The sequence below is a fragment of the Emydura macquarii genome, unplaced genomic scaffold, assembly GCF_026122565.2.
Source record: "Emydura macquarii macquarii isolate MOO-44397 ecotype Brisbane River unplaced genomic scaffold, CSIRO-AGI_Emac_v2 contig_860, whole genome shotgun sequence".
In the NCBI taxonomy this organism is placed as follows: domain Eukaryota; kingdom Metazoa; phylum Chordata; order Testudines; family Chelidae; genus Emydura; species Emydura macquarii.
Window position 1 is genome coordinate 132,827 of NW_027130997.1, and position 23,334 is coordinate 156,160.

The following is a 23,334-nucleotide window of genomic DNA, read 5'->3' on the forward strand; positions in this document are numbered from 1 at the left end:
CAGTCAAAAGTTTGCTGTGAATCAAACAAAAAGATCAAGATCTAATTAAAATAATTAGGAACCTAATGCTTTGCAGACCCCTCGCAGAAATCTATAATAGTTTTCAAGACTCTAAAAGCTTGGTCAATATCAGTATTGCACCTTTTAAAACCCAACCATACATGTTCAAAGAAAGTCTCTTTCACAAAGGACACTTACCCACCAACCAATCCATTTCTTCTACATTGTCTCCATATAAGCCATGTCTGCTCTTCCCATGAAATTTCTCCGTGGTGAACAGGGGTGTGTGAACATGTAAAAAGGAAACGAAGAGAAGGAATGGTCCATGCTTGTTTCTTAAAGAATTAAATTGATATTTTTGTTGTGCATTTGGAAAATTCTAGAGGCTTTCACATTCACACGCATACATAATAATTAGGACCACATTCATCCTGACATAATGCCACAGGCCTCAATTTGGCTTATCCAGTTCATTCTCCCTCATTCTCTGCACAATGAATGACACTAGCGTTTCCCTTACAATGCACCAAATAGCATGTATTTTCAAAACAATTTCCTCAGGGAGAATTATCCCAGAACCTCCTCAAAAGGGCTTCCTCTCAACACAAAATTGAGCTATTTTCTACTCCATAATAAAGAGAAAGAGAGAGCGTGGTGGCTTGGAAGGCTTGAAACCAAGTGAAAGAAAAAGAGGGACACATAATAATGGAACAGTTAGGCAGAAATAAATTTCATGCTGCAAGGTGTAAAACAGTCATCACTTGTAGTCAGGAAGGGTAAAATTTTCAAAAACACCCAAGTGACTGAGCAATTTCAAAGGAATTTAGGCACCTTTACTTACAAAGGTATTTACATGCCTAAAAAGGCAGAGAGATGCCTAGAGGAATTTTTAAAAGTGTGTGAGCTAACTCCTGCTGAAACCCTTTCACTGAAAGTCAGTAGACAAGCTCCTAAATCACTTTTGAAAATGGGACTTAAGCACTTTTGAAATTTTTACCAGAAGAAGTTGTGTCTGCTACGTATAGTATAGTACAATTATCTGGATGTCTCATGGGGCTTTTGTTGTTTGTTTGTTCCCTTTCACATGAGCAACCAGGGGGATGAGCTGCTGCAGGAGGCAGTATACCTGGCCAAATGGATCAAATGGTCAGACTGAATATGGTTTATTAGTCTATATCGCCATATTAAAAAAAAAGTTGACTGAAAGGGAGTAAGAGCAATATATGGCACAGAGAGAATAGTCAGGCAACCACAGTAGGAGAATTGCAGGGTTATGTAGAGCTGGACAAGCAAGAGCTCTCCATTAACAGAGCAGGGGGGCTGTCAAGAGAGAAAGAGCAGCATGCAGCCTAAAAGAGGGGATAATGAGCTAGTCGTGGTGTGGAAAACAACCACGGAACCACAAAAAGTAAGGGATTGCCAAAGAGCATGGCCCATGGACTGCGGGTTGTTTTAAAAATGTTTATCTGTGGCAGTCTTGTGCTGTGATGGTGCCACTCTTCACTGATCCAGTGGAGACTATGGGCCATCAGGCTGCAGCCCATCACAAGATCTCTATAAACATTACTTACTCTCTCTACAGCTTTTCTAAAGCACTTTGGAGCATACATCCCACTGATTTTCACTGGGATTTGTGCTCCTACATCACCTGGCATTTTTGAAAATTCCACCCATATAGGTCACATGGATCACCAATGATGCCTCAGTTCCGCAATGACTTATACTTCAGGTGATACCATGGACTTTAGCCCAGTATTTTTTCATGATAAATAGGAAGAGATAGATTTAGTTAGAAAAAGCTTTTAGCATTTGGTTGATATCCCAGGAAGCTATGCAGTGTTGTTTTGCAAATAATAAAAAAATGAAAAATGAGTCCGTGGTCACATATGTCACCTGGTTAAACCCTCTCTGACTGGAAAGCTCCAGGTAGTTCCAGTTACAGGATTGGTGAAATGAAGTTGAATGCCTGGTGTGCTTAGCTGCTTGTCAATACTCCAAATGCTCTCCCCATTAACATCTGTCATATTTCACAGATGTGCTCTTTTCTTGGCTCCAGAAACCAAGTCAGCGAGCAGCATGTTTGTGAGCAGAAATCTCTGTTGTGTGATTCAAATATATTTGGGGAAAAAAAAAAAAAATCTATCCAGACACATTCACAGCTTATGCAAAAAATCCTACTTGCACCAAGGATTTTAAAAACACTCCTGGGATCTGGTCTCCTTTAAGTAGAAGGAAGGACTTGATTTACCTTTCAATAAATGAAACTGTTTCCTTCAGCATGAGGGCCGTCGTCCTTTCCAGCTTCATCAGTTGTTCTGTAATGTCATAGTTCCTCATCAGGATACAGTTCCAATATTGCACAAATCCATAACTGGAATACCAGGAAGTGAAAAAAAGAGAGCCAGCTAAGGCAAAGCAGCTGACTATTTTCCAGCTGGCGGAGATCAAGTCAGTAAGTTTTCCAATGATAATTGTCAGCACGGCAAGGGCAATTATCTGAGTGTAAAGCCAGAGTTTGGCTTGAAGGGCTGCATCCAGCTCGGGAGGTTTGTTCTTCTGACAGTTGTTTAGAAGAGTAAAAGGCATTCCATAAAAATAATCAAAACCATGATTCCAAGGATGGTGGCAATGATCATTGAGGGCTTCACAGTTCAAACCCTGATGCCACTTCCCTGAAAATTAAATGAACAAAAAAGGACAATTATTAGGCCTGGGATTTTCAAAGAAGACTTCGGAGAGCTATATGCTCATTTAAATGGCAGTTGGGCACATAAATCTCCTAGGCTACTTTGAAACTCCCAGCCCAGAACATTGAAAAGGACCTGTAAAAAGGTGGAGCTAGCACTCCCCGCAATTCAGCTGTGCCTGCTATGCAAAAGAGAGTGTGGACCTCAATTCCTCCCTGCGCTTGCTATCTTTTCTTGTTCTTGCCTTAACACAGGCCCTAAATCGAAGTGGATTCTTGAACCTATGTGGAACTCCGCACTGGCATAAGAGTTTCTGTTGATTCCTGTAGGAGATCCTGGGGCCAAAGACTCAGTTCCCAGGGCAAGGATTTGTTTTGTAAAAAACATTATTCTGTATTTATGCTATAAAACCCACAAAACCTGTTAAAAGAACTTTTTTAAAGTTGCAAAGGCAAGTACTCAAAGAGGTTAGGAAATGTTTCTTCGTTTAGAATTATGCCCAGGTGAATTTATTCTTTCTTCTGCATAAACCAGTATTATCTCCTAATCCCAAATTCTAGCAGAAAATGTCTGATTTCCCTCGTAGATTTTGGTGAATCTCTGGTGCAAGGCCATCAAAACCGTGGATTTTAGTAAGAGTACCTGGAATGGCCCTGGGTATCAACAGATAGCTAAAAAGCTGACAGAGCTGCAAATTTTCCAGACTAGTGAGCAAGGCAAGGAGTGGATTAAGAGGATGAAGAGCAAGTATGATCTAAGTAAGTTACATAACCCTGTTTCTTATTTTTGTACATATTATAGACTCTCTGCTCCCCCTGCTGAAAAGTGTGGAGAATAGCAAAACCATGGGAGAAAGCTATATGAACAGAGGGGGAACACACAGCTGCACAGTATGTGTTCCTCTGCTCTTTTCTACATAAATCACTGGCCACTTCAACCACATATCAGCTCCAAGGGAAGATACAAGAGCTGGAGTCAGTCACTTTTAAGCAGCATGTTCACCTTCCTACACAGCTAAAGTACATATAAGAATACCAGATTAGTTAATGATTTTTGGAGCAGGATCAATTCATTCTGTGCCTTTGTGTCGCTCATTACAAAACAGCCCAGAAGAGCAACCTACATAGCACTGCAGGACCTTGCTGCAAAGGTTCACCAGGAAGGAGCATGGAGGGAAGTTTCTCCAGATATCTCGGTGGGATCAAGCCAGGGTTCCTATGGATTCTCATCCCTCTGCATCTTTTCATGGTCCCACCCTCTTCTTGATAACCTTGCTGATCTCTTAGAGCAGGATGGAAAAATGTAGTCTCCCTTCCAAACCAGCTGTTTTTTCTTCTTCTCCCGTGTGTTTTTACATATGGCGCTAAATATAGAGCAGGGGTTAGGGACAGTGTGTTAAGGGGCATTTAATTTTTTTTTAAAAAAAGTATTATTGTATTTTATCCAAGAAGATTTGGGGCCAAGTTTCCAAACCCTGGTGTCTAGAGTTTGGCAATCTAATCAGTGTTTAGGCATGTATATGTTAATTTAGGAGCCTAAATACAGATTTGGGGTAAACATTTCAAAAGCACCTAAGTGATTTAGGACACAGGACTTTGACTTAAGTGCTGGGAATTAGAAGCCTGAGTTCTGGTTCTTAAGTCACTTAGGTGCTTTTGAAAATGTTACCTTTGTGCCTATTTTAAGACATTCAAGTTTGGCCCAAGTGTATATGCTAAGACACTTGAAAACTAAAAATAGACTTATACTTAAATTTAGTTTACTTGAAAAATAAACTAGCTAAATTGACATTCCATAAAGGCACATGCACAATGGGTGCAGTGTCATCAGTTATTTGGCACAAATTAAAAACTAATATCATAAGAAGGGCTGTTAAATCTTGTAATTCCTAAAAAGGGAGTTGGGAGGGGGAAATCCAATTCAATATTAGCATTGGACCTTTTTTCCATTTTGTTTAGGAAGATCAGGGATCAGAACCACACCTCAGGTAACTTGCCAACCTCATGCCTGTTTTACGATGAGTTTGATTAAGTGCTGGGTGCAGTGGTGCATCCCCCTGGTCAAGTGGGATGGTGCCCTGCTGGCCCCTGAATCCAGCATGCAAAATTTTTCATGTGAAAGTTCTGACCCACTGCTGGTCATCCCAGGTCTGCATGAAGATGTGATCCCAATAGTCTGTGCTTGTGGCCTCACACCAGAAGTGCAGGTCTATGTAGGTGCAATCAGAGGCTATACCAAGTGTAGTGAGCAGCATCAACTAATGAGAGACTGCCATGCCTGGGTACTCTGCTTCCTCTGCCTCCTCCTCCTCCATCACAAAATCTGTCAGGTGCCTTTGGTGGGTCAGAACGCCGTCAAAATGTCTCACAGAAACTCTGTCCATTTCCTGACACAGGAGTGAAAGCACAAAGAAGAGAGGTTCTTCAAAAGGCGCCTCTTCCATGTTGCTGGCTGCAGTAGCTTGCAGCACACAGACCAAAATGACTCCTTGGCAGGTTATGCTGGGGGGCTGTTCAAAATTCCTGTAATGTGAGGGGTGGACTGTCAAGTTTTCCCACAGTGCACCACGGTCAAAGGGCTAGGGCAGTCACATTTCTGAAGAATGCCAGGGAGTCTGGGATATGGTTGGTTTGACTTAGATCTGTGTGCTACAGTGTGGATGCCAGAGCCCCAGGTACAAGCCCAGGTCAGAAAATTGTTAACGTAGGGTTAAGAATTAGTGTAGATGCTCCAGCCCCAGGTTCTCAGCTGATTAACCCTGGGCTTAATCTGCAGTGTAAACATACTCTTAGCTGTAAGCTCTTTGAGGCAGAGACTGTTTTTTTCTCTGTATGTCTAGGAGTTGCTGGCAAGGGTAGGGCTTTATACCCCAAACCCTCAGTAGGGAAAAGTGGGGGGTACCTACATTAACCAGGTCATGCCGTGAGCCTCGGTAGGGTATAGGTGGGGTGCCCTAGATTTTTGCCAGTAACAAACTGGTGTAGACTTGCGGGCAATTTAGTCATCTGGACCAAACTGATTGAGCCTTATATTGCAGTTGGACAGAATATTTGTGCCCTTCTGTCAACAAGGACTGCAGCCTGCTTGACAGAACAAACACTCCAGGGAAGAGGGAGGGATGGGAACTTAAATTGAAAAACCAAGAGGGGTGGAAACTAGCTGAGGAATCCACCCTTCTTGCTAAATGGGCAGTGGGAAAAGGCCTCTTGCCTTTGGAGAGGGATGGTATTGAGAGAAAATAAGGATCAGGTCCATGCAAACAGCAACCGCTCTGCTCAGTCTGCAGACAGCAAATAGAGAAGCTGAAAAGTATGTTGGGAGCCCAGAGGGGCATTGTGGCAGCAGTAAGGGGAGAAGTAGCTGCAGACACCAGGAGTACTTCAGACCCTTGGGACAATACTTGGGGAGGGGATACTTGGACTGATCCCAAGGGAACAGATCTTGGATGGTTATATCCCCCCATGCTTTCATCGAAAGGCCATATGCCCCCTTGAGAAGGAAACGGCAGGAATCGTGGATGGTAGCAGAGTTAACAGACCACCTTAAGAGACAGGAGCTGTGACTGGATGCCAGGGGAGTCAACAAAACATAACAAAAATTTCAAAGTAAAAAATGGAGAGTGAGAGGGTGAACATCTAGAATGAATGCATTAACACATAGAATTGCCCAGGAACAACTTCAGCAAAGAGGGGCAATCCTGCCATCCATATGGCATGCAAACAAAAACAACAGATACTGGAGGAACAAATTCAAGGTTTGTAAGAGCAGGTAACAACCCCCACTTTCCTCCCAGAGCCAGGATAAAAACTAGGAGTGCTGGTTCCCAACTATTTTAACTCATGGAACCCCACTCTTTGCTCAGAGCTAATAATATCCTTTATATTTCTTTTTTCCCATCTCCTTTTCTTTTCTCAGTTTGTTACATTTGCTGTTGCTAGCATGTATTTTAAAATGACCTCCCAGAGTTAATGGATTGCTTCCCCCCCACCCTGCCTTGCACTTTTGTTTTTCTGAAATCTTAATGGAGGAAACTTTGGATACCTATGTGAAAAGTTTTGTTTTGTTTTTTTTAAACAAAGCATGACCGAAGTCTGCTGTATCCCACTAACATTTTAAGCAAATGACCCAGAGGCAACCATTAAGATAAATATTTAATACGGTCTTTTAACCAATCCCAAGGTAAAGAAAGCACAGACTAAAGCAGCTATGTTGCAGGAATTGTACATGGTGGCTCAGTTTTTACAAGAAAAATGCACCACCTTAAAGAAACAAATAAAATGCATAAGAATCAACTCAGTAATGCTGTAAAAAGAACAGCTGATAAACACAGCACTCTGAGTGAGATAATGAAGGGTTTAAAATAACACTATATTGCCAGTAAAACTTTAAAAGCTACGGCAGCAAAGAATAATATAAGCTAAGATACTATAAATTGAATGCCGAATTAAGTAATTTAAAGAAAAAGAGTGAAAAGTTAAAAGTAGTTTTGTAGACATAAATACTAGAGCGTTTGGGGAAAATTAAACAGTTGGGAGTTGTGAAAATGTTAAAGATATGGTAATGTTTAAAAAGTAACAGTTGTGAAGATATTAAAGAGTGACAGCTGTAGTTTTCTAAGAAGAGAATCTGGATTTGATAAAACTCAGTCATGTAAATGTAAATATATGTGCAGACAAAGAGACAATTCGATTTAAATCATTTCACTATGAACAATTTAATCTAAATCACTAAAAGAACATAAGGGGTTTCTATTGGAATTGAACTGCCTGCATACATATAAAAAGAAAAGTAATCTGTGTACAGCTGTGTAAAAATAATTCAAATAGTGCAAGAAACGTTAAGCAAAAGAAAAATTGTGTGTGTGTGTGTAATATATATATATGTGTAATTATGTAAGGTTTTAAGGACGCAAATCAACATTCCTGGTATGTAAAACCCTGTTTTGTAGATTTAAGATAAATTGTTTTTCTTTTCTTTTCTTTTTTAATAATGTCACTAAAAATCCATTTGAATCTATCATTCAAAGTTGTAATACAGGCAGACCCCTTTGCCAGACACAGGCAAATAGCTTGTGGTTTGGCTTAATTTAACCCTTTGGGTACTTCCATGTTTTTATAAAGTTCAATTTTTTAAAATAAGAAACAGAAAATGTGGCATGGCTATGGCAGGGGCAGCTAGAACCAGAAGAATTGAAAGAGATTCTGAATCTTTTTTTTGGTAATAAATAGCAGCTGAAGCTGCCGAAAAAGAACAAAAAAGATAATGCACAAAAGAAGCAATGTTAAAAAGACTGAGCCTTACGGTGACTCTGAGTGATCAGACTATCACCTTGATAAGGGCACATGAAACTCTGTAAGCACAAAATAAACAATTACACTTTATGTAAAAATTAATATGACTAATGTAATGTTGTAGAAGTTAAACTACAGAGGGAATGTACATTTTCCCATGAAATATGCAGTGTATATTGTAGAAGGGGTAAAAAATATAAACAAAACATGCTACTTAATTAAAATCCTATTAGGGCTTCAAAAAAGAGCCACAAGGTTATGGTTGTTTTTTTCTCCCCCCCCCAGATTGTTGTGTGTGTTTTGAAAACAGAAGGTAAAAGTGAAAAGTAATCAGAACTCTGGTGAAAATTGATTGTGTCTCTCTTAAGACTGGCTTTGGATCCAAAAGGAAGCCAAAAAGCAACTGTGTTAAGGCAAATAACCTAGCTGAAAAGGGAAGGAAAAGATCTGTCCATATATGGCAGAACAAAGGAGCTGCAGATAACGAACATACCTGCAGACAATGAACAAAGGAGTTGCAGATAATGAACATGTCAGCAAACAAATTACTGGAAGCCAAAAGACTCCTTTTTAAAAAAAAATGTGAAAAAAGCAATCATGCCTGAGGATAAGAGGCCCAGGTTAATTCTAAGTGGGGGAAAAAAAAAGTTTTTTTTGTGTATGCACAGTGCTGAAATCTGAAAACAAATATAAAAACATCAAGTTGCTAGAACTCTTACCCCTCACCCAGACGAGTGGAGCCATTGGGTAAAGTTTGTTTGGATATTGGGAGTGGTGAGTGTAACAGATTTGATTGGCATGTGTATTATGTATGTATTGCTGATAAATAGATGTTTAGAGCACAGTTGTGTAAGGCTCTTTCATTGGGAAAAGATCCTGTAGACCCCTAAAGCCCTGAGTCCTGTGGGTAAGGGCAAGTACTTAAATTCACCAGGTTTTTCCCTGAGCCCCGTGGGTAAGGGTAGGGCTTTACACCCCGAGCCCTCAGTAGGGAAAGGGTGGGGATACCTAAATTAACCCGATCATGCCTTGTGCCCTCGGTAGGGTATAGATGGGGTGCCCTAGATTTTTGTGGGTAATACTGGGACAACTGTGGAATTCCACCCCAGGAGACATACAGGTATGAGGTGGTGCACTCAGAGACCTAAAAGGGGACAGAGATGCAGCTAGCCCCGAAACCATGACAGCGTGCATGAGGAAACTATGGTATCCAAGCATTAAAGGTACAAAACTATTTTTAATAATAATCACTGACATCATTGCTGTTGTCCACCATATACAGTGTTCTGTGTAATAAGGCCAAGTAGCCTTGGTTTAATTTGGCAGGAGTTGTGTTATTCCCTCTCACAATGCTGGAGAAAAGAGTTTTGCCACAGCCTTTAGTCTTTTCTACAGAGGGTCTGATTACTCTAGCATGTTGTGCCCATAAAGGGGGACATAGAAGCCCTCTCCACCTCCGCTGGTATTGAAAGCCCTAAATTCAGCAAAAACTGTATCATTCCCCCAGCACAGTTGACCTCCCCATGATACAGCCCATTTACTCAGGGCTAAATCATTTATCGAGGGCACAGCCTAAAGAGCAAACAGAGCTCTCAATATACTTAAAAATGAGGTTTGCAACTATGTTAATACTAAATTTGGTTTCTACACTACCTCACTTTTTAATTAAAATAAATGTGGATTACCACATACTTGGGTATGTATTAGCCCCAGAATATTCTGAAAGGTTCACGAGTCTCAAAAACTTTAGATCCAGGATGGTAAAGGTGGAATAGCACACTAGATCACATCAAAATCCACTCTGAGACCAAGTAAAATGAGATGAGAGGAATCTTTTGTTAGTGTCAGAAGCAGACAGCTACCTAAAGAAGGATGGCTTTAATTCACTGAAAGAGCTAAAGGCCAAAAATGAGAGTGGTCACTGAGTTTGTACTAGGGAGCTGGTAAGACAGCACTCTTTTCTTGCTCAGGAAATATCTCAGTTAAAAATAACCTTGCTGAGGAAAAAGTTTGGTGGTAACTGTTAGCAAGTATGGAGCAGTCCCGTGAAAAGGCTGAAATTCACCTAAATGAATCAATATAAAAAATATTCAGATGAAAAAAATCAAAATATTCCCTTTTTCATGATGATTCGTCAATAAGCAAATTCAACTGATTTCATGTCCTAGGATTTTTTGACATCTCTACTTGTGTGTTTATGTACTCATATTTTATTGTTTGCTTTTATTCTATAATCTGTAAATAAATAAATAAATACATAAAATCCTGGATTAGTCTTCAGACCTCCTCCTCACAAAAAAAGCACCTGATCTTCCCACCTATCATTAGGGGTTACAAAGACAAATGGTACCAATAACTTGATTTATATGCTCTACCATAAAACAACTAGATATTTGAAATGTGAAGTACTGTTATTAAATAATCCAGAGACAGAACAAGCTATTTCTGAAAATGGCTGGGCTCACCTTTCTATGAGTGGGGAACATATTATATTAGCCAGTTATGTACTACCCACCTGCTGTTAATTTCTATTTTCCTTTCCCCATTTAAAGCCAAATGAAATGATTAAAGTCCTTCCTTTGTTGGATGTGTGTCTATCTACATATCAAAGGAAGCACTGAGAGAGTTTTGTTAAGCTTTGGAAAGGCGCCTGGACCTAGCACAATGCTCAGTTGTTCTAATCATTGTAACCATGCCACTTCACATGACATTTTTCACTTCTATTTTATGCTCCATTGGCTTCAGATGATTGGATGTCCAATAGCAATGTTTGTTCTCTGGGGTAGGCCCTGTTGTTTTCTTATGTATGGGCACCGCACTTATCACATTAGGTCATGAGCCCCGATTGGGAGTCTCTAGGTTCTACCACACTTCAAATAGGAAGCAGTACCAGTTTTTTACAATGTAGGATGAGTGTAAAGTCATAATAAATATTAGAGAGGCGGTGTTTCCTAGTGGATAGAGCACTGGATGGTGACTCAGGAAATCTGGGTTCAATTCCTTGCTCTGCCACTGGCCTGCTGGGTGACCTTGGCAAGTCCTGTGCCTCAGTCTCTCCATTTGTCAAATGGAGATAATGATACTAACCTCCTTTGTAGAGCACTTTGAGATCGACTGATGAAAAGCACTATATAAGAGCTAGATGATCATAATGGTCCCTTGTGGCTTTAAAGTCTATGAGATATTATTATCACTATTAATATAGACACCAACTTCCTGTGCCTATGCACGATAAAACATATTCTCACATACCTATAAGGCCCGTGGCATAACCCTGCTGACGTAGCACCTTCGCAAAAGTGGTTTCATTTATAGGGAGTCCTCCTGACCCAGCATTCCACTGCAGAGCACGATACCCATTACTGGAAGCCATGCCTGCAATACATAACAAAACATATCTAGTCATTTTCTGCTTCCTTTGTCATAGTTTTCATCGCTCAGGCCCCACTTCTGCCAAGATGTAAACAGGGTTAGGTAATATCTTTTATTGGACCAACTTCTGCTGGTGAGAGAGACAGAAGAGTTCTGTATTAGCTCGAAAGCTTATTTCTTTCATCAACAGAAGTTGGTCCAATAAAAGATATTACTTCACCCACCCTGACACTCTCATATACTGGGACTAACATGGTTACAACAACACTGCATACAAGGTTTATGCATGCACTTAACTTTGAAGCCAGTGAAACTATTCATGGTGCATAAAGGACACACATAAGTCTTGCAGGATCAAGGCCATAAGAATAAAAGGTAACAGTCCCAAATTGCTTAGATACTAATGTAGGTATTTGCACCACACTCATTACTGCGGTTTTGAAGCGCTTCAGCAAGTCAAGGATACAGCAAGACAATATTTTACAATAAACAAATAATATTTGGCACTGGTTTTTTGCATCAGAGAGGAGGGATGGCCCACGGGTTAGGGCAGTAACCTGGGAATTGGGAATCCTAGGTCCCATTCCCTGCTCTGTCACAGACAGATCTATCTATATGAGGGTAGAACCATATGACTGCAGAATAGCTATCATCATACCTATATCTGAGAAAGGAAAAAAAAGTGATCTAGGCAATTCCAGGCCTGTTAGTCTGACCTCAGTAGTAAGCAAGGCTTTATAACAAATTGTGAAGGAAAGAATAATTAAATTCATGGAGTTAAACAGTAAAGGGGATGTAATGCAACAATGGTTTACCAAAGGTAAATCATGCAAGTCTAACCTGATTTCATTTTGAGAAAATAACTGATTTCTGTAGTAGAACTAATATACTTGGACTTCAGTAAACCATTTGACATGGTGCCACATGGGAAATTCTTAGTTAAATTAGGGAAGGTGGGGATCAGTACAAGCATTGTAAGGTGGATGAGGAACTGTCTGAAAGGGGAGAAGGCACCAGGTTGTGCTGAAAGGTGAGTTATCGGATCAGAGGGAAGTTACTAGTGGAGTTAGAATCATAGAATATTAGAGTTGGAAGGGACCTCAGGAGGTCACCTAGTCCAACCCCCTGCTCAAAGCAGGACTAACCTCAGCTATATCATCCCAGCCAGGGCTTTGTCAAGCCTCATCTTAAAAACCTCTAAAGATGGAGATTCCACCACCTCCCTAGGTAACCCATTCCAGTGCTTCACCACCCTCCTAGTGAAAAACTTTTTCCTAATGTCCAAACTAGACCTCCCCAACTGCAACTTGAGACCGTTGCTCCTTGTTCGGTCATCTGCCACCACCGAGAACAGCCTAGCCCCATCCTCCCTGGAACCCCCTTTCAGGTAGTTAAAAGGCTGCTATCAAATCCCCCCTCATTCTTCTCTTCTGCAGACTAAACAAGCCCAGTTTCCTTAGCCTCTCCTCATAAGTCCTGTGCTCCAGCCCCCTAATCATTTTTGTTGCCCTCCACTATACTCTCTCCAACTTGTCTACATCCTTTTTGTAGTGGGGGGCCCAAAACTGGACACAATACTCTAAATGCAGCCTTACCAATGCCAAATAGAGGAGAATAATCACTTCACATGACCTGCTGGCAATGCTCCTCCTAATGCAGCCCAATATGCTATTAGCCTTTTTGACAACCAGGGCACACTGCTGACTCATATCCATTTCTGCAGAACTGCTGCCTAGCTCGTCGGTCCCCAGTCTATAGCTGTGCATGGGATTCTTCCTTCCTAAGTGGAGGACTCTGCACTTTTCTTTGTTGAACATCATTAGATTTCTTTTGGCCCAATCCTCCAGTTTGTTTAGGTCCTTCTGTATCCTATCCCTACCTTCCAGGGTATCTACCACTCCCCCCAGCTTAGTGTCATCCGCAAACTTGCTGAGGGTGCAATCTACCCCATCTTCCAGATCATTAATAAAGATGTTGAACAAAACCGGCCCCAGGACCGACCCCTGGGGCACTCCGCTTGTGACCAGTTGCCAGCCAGACATGGAGCCATTGATCACTACTCGTTGAGCCCTATGCTCTAGCCAGTTCTCTATCCATTTTATAGTCCATTCATCCAACCCATACTTCTTTAACTTGCTGATAATATTACTGTGAGAGACAGTATCAAAAGCTTTGCTAAAGTCAAGGTATATCACATCCACCGCCTTCCTTACATCCACAGAGCCAGTCACCTCATCATAGAAAGCAATCAGGTTGGTCAGGCATGACTTTCCCTTGGTGAATCTGTATTGACTGTTCCTGATCGCCTTCTTCTCTTCCAAGTGCCTTAAAATGGATTCCTTAAGGACCTGCTCCATGATTTTTCCAGGGATTGAAGTGAGGCTGACCGGTCTGTAGTTCCCTGGATCCTCTTTCCTCCCTTTTTTGAAGATGGGCACTATATTTGCTTTTTTCCAGTCCTCAGGGACCTCCCCTGTTGCCACGAGCTTTCAAAGATAATAGCCAATGGCTCTGAAATCACCTCAGCCAACTCCCTCAGCACCCTCGGGTGCATTGCATCCGTCCCCATGGACTTGTGTATGTCCAATCCTTCTAAATAGTTCCTCAAGGGTCGATCTTGGGACCAATCTTATTCAATATTTTTACTAACGGCCTTGGTACAAAAAAGTAGGAGTGTACTAAAGATGATTATTTGCTGATGATATATAGTTGGGAAGCATCATCAATACAGAGGAGAATGGGAATGATATACAGGAAGATCTGGATGACCTGGAAGACTGAAGTGACCGAAATGGGATGAAAGTCAATGTCATGCACTTAGGGTCTAATAATAAGAATTTCTGCTACAAGCTGAGGGTCTTATCAGTTGGAAGCAACAGAGGAAAGAGATCTGGATGTGGGGGTCAATCACAGATGACTATGAATCACTAGTGTGATGTGGTTATGAAAAAGGCAAATGCAATCCTAGGAAGTATCAGGTGAGGCATTTCCAATAGAAATAGAGAAGTATTAATGCCATTGTACATGACCTCATTTGGAATACTGAGTGCAATTCTGGTTACCCATGTTCATGAACGATGAATTTAAACTAGAACAGGTGCAAGGAAGAGCAACTTGAATGGACAGGAGAATGGAAGGACTATCTTATGAGAGGAGCCTGGAAAAAACTTGGCTTGTTTAGTCTAGCAAAAAGAAGGCTGAGAGGGAATATGATTGTTCTCACTATATACATAAGGGGCACAAATACCAGGAAAGGTGAAGAGCTATTAAGCTAAAGGACAATATTGGCCCAAGAACAGTTAGATATAAACTCACCATGAACAAGTTCAGTCTGGAAATTAAAAGATTTCTAACCATCAGAGGGGTGAGGTTCTGGAACAGCTTCCCAATAGCAGTTGCAGGGGCAAGCAACTAGTTTCCAGAGACAGCTGGACAGATTTATGAGTGCAATGGTATGACAGAATTGCTTGTGATGGTCGGGGACAGGGCTCAGCAGTTCTGGGGCTGACTTCTGGTTTCTGTCTTATGTTCCTAAAGCTCACGCTTCAGGGTGTCAGCTGACCACCTGCAGAGGTCAGAAAGGGATTCCCACACTCCAGTGTATTCTGTTGTAGGGTTTTTTGTTTGTTTTTTAATCTCCTTCCTCTGAAGTATCAGGCATGGCTACAGCTGGAGATGGGACACTGGATAGGGTGGACCAAGGCTCTGAGGTGGCACCAAGAATTCTCTCTCTCAGGTGTGTGGCTGTCTGGTTCTTGCTCACCTGTTCAGGGTCTAACTGCTCATCATGAGAGGTTGGGAACGTAGCTTCCCCCAGTCAGATTGGCAGTGACCTTGGGGGGTTTTCACCTTCCTCTATAGCATGTGGGTACACATCATTTGCCAGGATTATCTAGATGTATCTCACTTAATCTTTTCCATAGCGCAGCAGGGCCCTCAGGTACTGATGCACTTCAGTCCCTCTTATTATCTGCATAGTCTCCTGTGGGCTGTAATACGTTGGCCTAATTTGTTGTTGGGTGGTGTTGGTGGTCTGTGATACACAGGAGCTCAGACGAGGTGATCCCTTCCTGCCTTAAACTCTATGACTTCCTGGGTATTCTTGGGTAAGTCATTTAGTCTTGTTTTGGCTCAGTTCCCCTTTGGTAAAATGCAGATAATGTTTCCCTACCTCATTTGAGTATTGTGAGGATAAATAGATTGGAGGTTGCAAGACACTCAGATATTACAGTAATGGGGCCACATAAGTACCTAGGAAAGATCTTCTGCCCAAGAATCTCAAAATTCTTCACAAACATGAATTAAGTCTCATAACACCCTTGTGAGGCAGATAAGCATTATCTTCATTCTGCAGGAAGGAATGAAACCTAGTCCTAGGCTTTAACCACAAGAGTAGACTTCATCTCCTCTATGTATTTGGCTTACACTATCTTAAGCAAGCTAAGACCAATGTCAAATCAGCATATCACGTAGTTCGTAACTCACATAAGAAACACTGACATATATATTGTGCTTGTGTTCATATTGATATCAGGTTACAAGGCACTTCTATAGTTCTGTAGTTAGAAGACTTGCAAATGATATCAGTATGTGAGCAAGACATACCCACTCAAAACAGCACAGAGAAGTCAAATTCTTCCTCAGAAGACTGCCAGGAGTACAAAGAACAATTAGCTGTCAACAATATCTTGAAAAGTTAACATTTTTATCTCTTTATGGTATCAAATCACAATTAGAGTCTATAAAATAGCAGATATTCCCATCTGATAAAAGCCCTTTGCTCCCTTGCAAAGTTAACCTAAAATAAAAGAATTTCTCTATTTTTGTATAATTTTGTGATCTTTCACACTATAAAGAAATTATTATGGTATGTCAATCACCAGCTGAAAAGGATTTAAAATAATGGCAGGGTTTTCAAAACTGGCGCACAGCTTCTCCATTGGTCACTAGAACTCACTGTATTCCCTGGGGTCTGTAGCTTTCAAACATAGCAGGATGCTAGAAAGTGGACACAGTATTGTCTGTAAACGCTAAGGATGTAAAGAATCTCATTTTACATTGGCATCTTTTCACTCCTAGCTGTTACACTTAAATGTGACTTTCACTTTTCTCATATAGTTGTGTCAAAGGTTTGCGAAGTGGTAAAAATCCTCCACAGAGGTTGCCATTAAAAGTTCATTGTTTACCAAAAGTTACCAGTGGAATCTGAGTTACCAGCAACAGAGTATTTTCCTCTACTTAGGATAGAAAATAACTGCAGTTTCTTGTATTCCACTATATGGTGACTGTTGGCAGTTACTGACTTGTTACTGATGACCACTGTAGCTCAGCTGTTTATATCATTACAAATGTGCCCAACCTGATCGGATGGGATATCTGCCAGTCAGGAAAGCTGCTCTGCTTGGGGTACAAAGTGGAGCTGCAGCAATATGCTGAGTAAGTTTCACTCCTTCCTTTGCCAGCCGGTCAATATTAGGAGTCCTACAAAGAACAAACAGGAGAGAAATATGTTAACACAAGTAGATAGCAAGTTCAAGAATAGATACATACATGAACCTTATTACAAGATAAAGAAAAACTAACTCTGCTTTCAAATGCTTTCATTGAAGCATTGCTCCTTTATGCTTTATGTATTTTAACAAAGAATGTGTTTAGTATAGTGGATGAGTAGCTTTTCACCACTAGAGAATTAGGGCCGAATTCATCCCTGAGGTGACTTCATGGATATTAATGAGTTACCTCAAGTATAAATCTGGCCACTGGTTTCAAATAGTTCTTTATCTGCAAAATAGAAACTACTGAAATTACATGTGTAAGTGGGATGATGAACAGAGAATGGATGACTTCCTATTCAAATGCTTTTCACATGTCACTTTTAGCAGCCATTTTACAGCTCTGTATTTTGGAGTTCATTGAACCAAGACTTCCTATCAGGTGTCTGGAGCTCTTGTGTGCAAGGCAGTTACTGGTCATTGTTGACACTACCAATTAGATATTACAGCATATAATGATATAGTTACATCATGATACTTTTATAAGGTGCTAACTCTCCCAGGAGGTAGAACTGCAACAGCAGAAGGAGGGAAACAATCCTTCCAGTCCTTCCCACCTCCACCAACAGCAGATCTGGACAATGGGGGCAGAAAGCCTACAGTTCTCCTTTCCGCAACCCCAGCACCATCATGTGAGGCAGGAGGAGACCCACTGCCATCTCTCTGGGCTGTCTGTAAAAGGACTCTGCTTCTCGACGAGGGGCTCTGAAAAGCATCCAAAGGTGTTCCACGTGCCCGTCTGCTCCTGCTACAGCCCAGGCTGACTGGGGGAATACAAGCCTTGTGGGTCAACCCTCATGAGTAAATTAGTGCGTGCCAGCCCACAGGATCCCGTGGATGAAGGCCTCATGTGCCCAGAAGAAGGGAGAGAGAAAATGGATGAGGTCTAGAAGAAAAGCAAAGCACAGGAAGAGCAAGGTTGATAGATAAAAAGTAGAAGTGGGTAAAGTGTAAGATATATGCAGAGAGATAGACAAGGTTTAAACAATAATGATATGGCAAGTAGTTGGAGGTTAATGTACAGGGGAAAAAAGGAAATGTATATCAAGAGGAAAGAATAATGTTGCTGCCTTCCCCCATTTCTTTCCTTCCCCCATATCGTTTATTTGGGCCTTAATCCTGCAAGTGCATACGCATAGGGTTAACTACACATGAGCTGGCGCCATTGACTTGAAAACGGCTACTCATATGCATCAAGTTAAGTATATGCATGAGTGTTTGAAAGAGTGGACTCTTGGACTGTAAAGTCATTGGGGCTGGAGACTTTCTTATTTTATGCCTATAAAACAGGTAGCCAACCTGAAGAAATTAAACACATACATATAGTAATGAGAGAACCTTTACCTTAAGCTATCATTACCATAGCAACCTATGTCTCCAATGCCAAGATCATCTGCCATGATCAGTAATATATTGGGTTTAGGGTCCACAGCTTCTCTCGTTCCACATGTCTTTAGAACCATGCATAAGGCCAGCAGAGTGGCTTGGTAGCTCCTGAAACACAGTAAAATAACTTTTTACATGTATGAACCACTGTATTGTTCACACGGGAAGTGCTAATGTGATTCACGGTTTGAATTAATTTAGGACAAAATGCAGCCCCTAGCACCATGGCTGAGGAAGTGGGGAACTAGATGTAAGTGTGGGTGTAAAGCTCAACTCTACAGGGCCTGCTGTGAACAGGAGGCAGCAGGACAGAGGATCCATTGCTGGGTGTATCCTCTTGTCTGTTCCTTCCTTCCACCTACTGGCCTCTCTGCCCCCAAGCAGGTTACTCTACTCATTGGGCTGCCTTTCTGGAAGAGCTCTGCAAAGGTCTCCCACTAGAGGCATTCATGGGAGAGAGGATTCCTTATCCCATTTACCCGGCTTTCAGGCTGGCAACAGGATTATAGTCTAAAGGTAAAACTTTCAAAAGTGACTTTAGTGCCTCAATCCCATTTTTTCCCACACTTTCTATTATACTAAGTCTGTCTATCTTGGACAGGGTCAGCTCATGAAGAGTTACAATGTTCTCAGCTGCTCCCAATGTCAGTTAAAGATTGCATTCCTTGGGCCTGCCCCCACATTTCTCTCTCTAGCAAAGTACCTGGTGAAGTAATCAGTCATTTTGCTGGAATAAGAACAGTAGCAGGTCCATAGTATTGCACAAGAAAAAAGTCTCCCACTATCAATCCCCACTTCTGAGCCCTTCATTTTTAAAGGATTGCTGTCAAGTTGTTTACTCCAAAAATATGATGTATGCAGTACTTCATTTGTGCCAAGGCATGCTAGGGCTGAGCCCTGGCATCTCTAGGCTTGCTCTGTCAGTTACGAAAGTAAACAAATTGCTTGAGTCCTGACACTTCTTTCATTACAAATTAAGCACTGGATTCATGGAAAGAACAGCTGTCACCTCACATACAAGCTGGAAACGAAAACGTAGTTAGGAACAATTCAATGGTATAAAAGAGTAATCTGCTTCAGACAGTAAATAAGGAATAAGCAGCTGCAGCCACTGAAATGTCGGAGAGCAAAGTTCCTGTCCTTATGCAATCGTCTATTGATAATTTGTGGCACAGCTTTGTACTGGCAGGTGAGAAACTTAGGTCTGGATGCATCTTTGAGAATTCCACTCACTCATATGACTTGTTCTCAGGAAGGGAGCCTGCTGATCACAGTGCAATTGAGGGGAGCTCTTAAAAGTTACACCATGTTGTACTGGCATTATGAACTCTCAGAAAGAGCACACATGGTGATACAGTAATAGCCGTGCAAGGTAATGGAGAGTAATACTGTTTACCAGAGGAAAAGTGACAGCCCCTAGGAGGACTGTTTAATTCATACAGGCACTTTTTTGTCTGAAATGGACAGACAGGAAGAACGCTACCTTCTCTCCGTCTACTAAAAAAAGACCATTTGACTTTATGAAAGCTGCTTTTATTAATATCCACAAGTGTCCCAGCCCTTAATTTCTGCACCTTATGAGGCTCTGAATGTTTGTCAGTGACACTGGAGTGATCAACCCATACAGCTCAGATAACTGAATTTTGCTGCCTAATGGTACATTCCACTCACAGTTTTAAATGGATGTCCTAAACTGCTGTGCTCACAGAGGCATTGTGTGGTATAATTACTTACCATTGAGCGGGCTGGGGTAAAGAGGAAATGTGGAAATGGAATGTACCGTGTGCAACAGTATTTTTATGGTTCATTCACCCACAGCATGCATAACTCAACTCATGTTTATTAAAGAACATAGAATCATAGGACTAGCAGGGATCTTGCAAGGTCATCTATTCCAGTCCCCCACACTTACAGCAAGATGAGGCATTATCTAGACCATCCCTGACAGGTGTTTGTCTAACCTGCTCTTAAAAATCTCCAAGGATTCCACAACCTCCCTAGGCAATTTATTCTAGTGCTTAACTACCCTGAGAGTTAGGAAGTTTTTCCTAATGTCCATTGCTTTTTGGCCTATCCTCAGAGGTTAAAAAGAGCAATTTTTCTCCCTCCTCTTTGTAACAACCTTTTATGTACTTGAAAACTGTTATCATGTCCGCCCTCCCCCGTCTTCTCTTTTCCAGACTAAACAAACCCAATGTTTTCTAGACCTTTAATCATTTTTGTTGCTCTCCTCTGGATTTTCTTGAATTTGTCAACCTCTTTCCTGAAATGTGGTGCATAGAACTGGACACAATACTCCAGCTGAGGCCTAATCAGTGCAGAGTAGAGCGGAAGAATTACTTTTTGTGTTTTGCTTACAACAGTCCTGTTAATACATCCCAGAATGATGTTTGCTTTTTCTGCAACAGTGTTACACTGTTGACTCATATTTAGCTTGTGATCCACTATAAGGTGTCAAAACATTACCATATCCTCCTTTAAAAAAAACCAAAAACCTGTCCTTTCTAGTTAATTCCATGAGGAATGAAACCTACATGACAGAATGGCACCCTGCACTGCTTGTCTAATCACAAGAGCAGAAATGATCAACCTAAGAATTTGTACAAAAGTCGAAGGAATAGGCTCCACAAGCAAAAGGAAAAGAAGAGATCAGGGGAGAAAAAATATTTTAACATAATGGAATTTCCACTAGGGAGTAAAAAATTACCACACATGCAGAATTTCAGGGCAAGCATAGCTGCAAGATTCATCTGGATCTGCATTGCTTGGTAAGCTGGGCCCATTCAAATAAAATGAATTTTAATAGAGTCAAATACCAAAAAGTTATACATCTGGGAATAAGGAATGCAGGCTGTACCTAGAGAATGGGGGAGTGTGTCTTGGAAAGCAGTGACTCTGGAAAGGATTTAGGAGTCATTCTGGACAAAGAACTGAACGTGAGCTTCAGTGTAATATTGTGGCAAAAAGGCCTAATGTTACCTTTGGATATACAAAAAGGGGAGAAGCAAATAGGAGTAGGGAGGTGATTTTACTTCTGCATACAGCATGAGGGAGACCAACTCTAGAATACTGCACACAGTTCTGGTGTCCACATTGTAAAAAGGATGTTGAAAAACAGGAGAGGGTGCAGAAAAAAACCTTACAGTGATTCAAGGGCTGGAGAAAATGCCATAAAGTGAGACTTTAAAAAGAGCTCAATCTGTTTAGTTTATTAAAAACAAGACCGAGAGATGATCTGATTTCAGTGTATAGGTCTTTTTATGGAGAAAATACCAAGTACAGAAGGGCTCTTTAATCTAGAAGAGAATGAAATAACAAGAACCCATGGCTGGATGCTGAAAGCTGACAAATTCAAATCAGAAATAAGGAGCATATTTTTAACAGTGAGGATGATTAACCATTGGAACAAACTACCAAGGGAAGAGGTCATCAAATTAAGACTTGATGCCTTTCTGGCAGGTATGCTTTTAGCCTTACATAAATTATATTTTAGACAAGCACAAGTAACTGGCCTCAATACAGGGGTAACTGGGTGAAATGTAACAGTCTGTGATATACAGGAGATCAGACTACATGATTGACTAGTACCTTCTGGCCCTAAACTTTATAAATCTATGAACCTGCAGATTTTCCTTCAGATGGGACAATAGACAAATAGAAGGGAAGAAAATCAGTGATAGAAACAAATTTAACAAATGAGATGAATGAGGAAAAAAGGGCCGGTAAGAGCAAACTAGCCAGAGAAGTACTAAAGACCCCATGAAATATATCTAGTGGGCAAATGATGCTCTCTCAGATACACCAGTATAAATGTACAGTAACTCCACTGACAGTGAAACTGAAAGCAGACTTTTCCCCAGTGTACCTGTGCTTGCCACAATCCAGCAAATCCTGAACTGGAAAGAGCTAAATTTGAAGGGCTCGAAGAAGGAAAGAGGAAAGGAAATAGAGATGAATTGCTATTCTTAACGCTGCCCACATGTTGTTTCCCACTGTTTAGGATACAGAGAGTCAGCTCCTTCCCACGGCAGCAGTTCTGATTAAGCAGACGGTTGGAGAGAAGGGCAAATATAGGAGCTAGCACGGAGAAAAAATGCAATTTGACTCGAAATCCTGACAAAAGCCAAGAAAAACCAGACTTTTCCTGCGTAGAGTTTACTAATTTGAAACAGCCTCTACATAAAATTCTGCATCAAAACAGAGGATGTGGCTGAAGATCAAGTGGCAACCTGTGCAGAGAGCACAAACAATACAAGGCTCTAGCCCTGTCTCAGAGGATCTGGATCTACACACCTTCTGGACAAAGGGAAGGTCTCCCAATGCGACCCCTCCTCCTTGGAAGTGGCAGAACGTTGCTGGAGAACCCCCATCGGAGAGCCAGGTTCCTGCAGTGCAAATCCGGAAGCGGAACTGTGAGACCTGGCAAAGCTAATTCTGCAAAGAGGGAATGAGGGCAAATTAAAGTCTTCCTTAAAAAGTGTAAACTTCTGTAAGGGACTGAGGGAAAATTCCTTTTTGGAGAAAAAGCGTGGAGCACATTTTTGCAAGCAGAGGGGCTGTTCAGCTTTTTCATTCTGCAGGCTATTACTGTGAGAGTGATAGATCCTTTCTGGGCTCTCTCTCACAGGAGCCCCTCAAGTTCCCATCCTGGGATGCTTGGTCCTTAAAGGGCCAGATTTGCAGAAGCTCAGCTCCCATTGTTCTCAAAGAACAGTTGGGTGCCAAGCCCTTTTGAAAAAATGGCCGAAAGTGAATCATCCTCTGTGATATTAGGAAAAGTTCCACAGACCATTACCTGCAATGCACCCTAAACAGGAATAACTGTTTAAAGGAAATAGGGGCCAAGGAGGATCTGACAAAGTGTTAGGCGGAGGAGTGTTCTGGAGGGGCTGCAGAGGGACTCTGTCCTGTCGCCGCTCTTCCTGGAGCTCCACAAGGCACCTGAGCATGTCCGACTGATCCCTCATTATACGCAACATCTCCTACTGCGTACTGCGCTCCTGCTCCTGCACAGATCTTCTGTGCTCCATGTCCATGTCCAGTTTC

At 41.4% G+C, this 23,334-nt stretch overlaps 1 protein-coding gene across 3 annotated transcripts in view; it reads right to left on the reverse strand.

The window, feature by feature from the left end:
• The window catches only part of LOC137149851 (arylsulfatase D-like), a 29,911-nt gene extending 7,200 nt beyond the window's left edge, over window positions 1-22,711 (reverse strand). For all 3 annotated transcript variants that reach the window (XR_010918851.1, XM_067543468.1, XM_067543467.1), the window contains exons 1-6: window positions 22,582-22,711; window positions 18,247-18,396; window positions 16,710-16,831; window positions 11,231-11,353; window positions 2,249-2,672; window positions 199-335 (exon numbers count right to left, since the gene is read on the reverse strand). Coding sequence is in view for 2 of the 3 variants with exons in the window: in XM_067543468.1 (XP_067399569.1) it covers window positions 199-335; window positions 2,249-2,672; window positions 11,231-11,353; window positions 16,710-16,831; window positions 18,247-18,396; window positions 22,582-22,658 (1,033 nt within the window). In the remaining variant the exon portion in view is untranslated. The remainder of the gene's footprint in view (window positions 1-198; window positions 336-2,248; window positions 2,673-11,230; window positions 11,354-16,709; window positions 16,832-18,246; window positions 18,397-22,581) is intronic.
• Window positions 22,712-23,334: the final 623 nt, after the last annotated feature.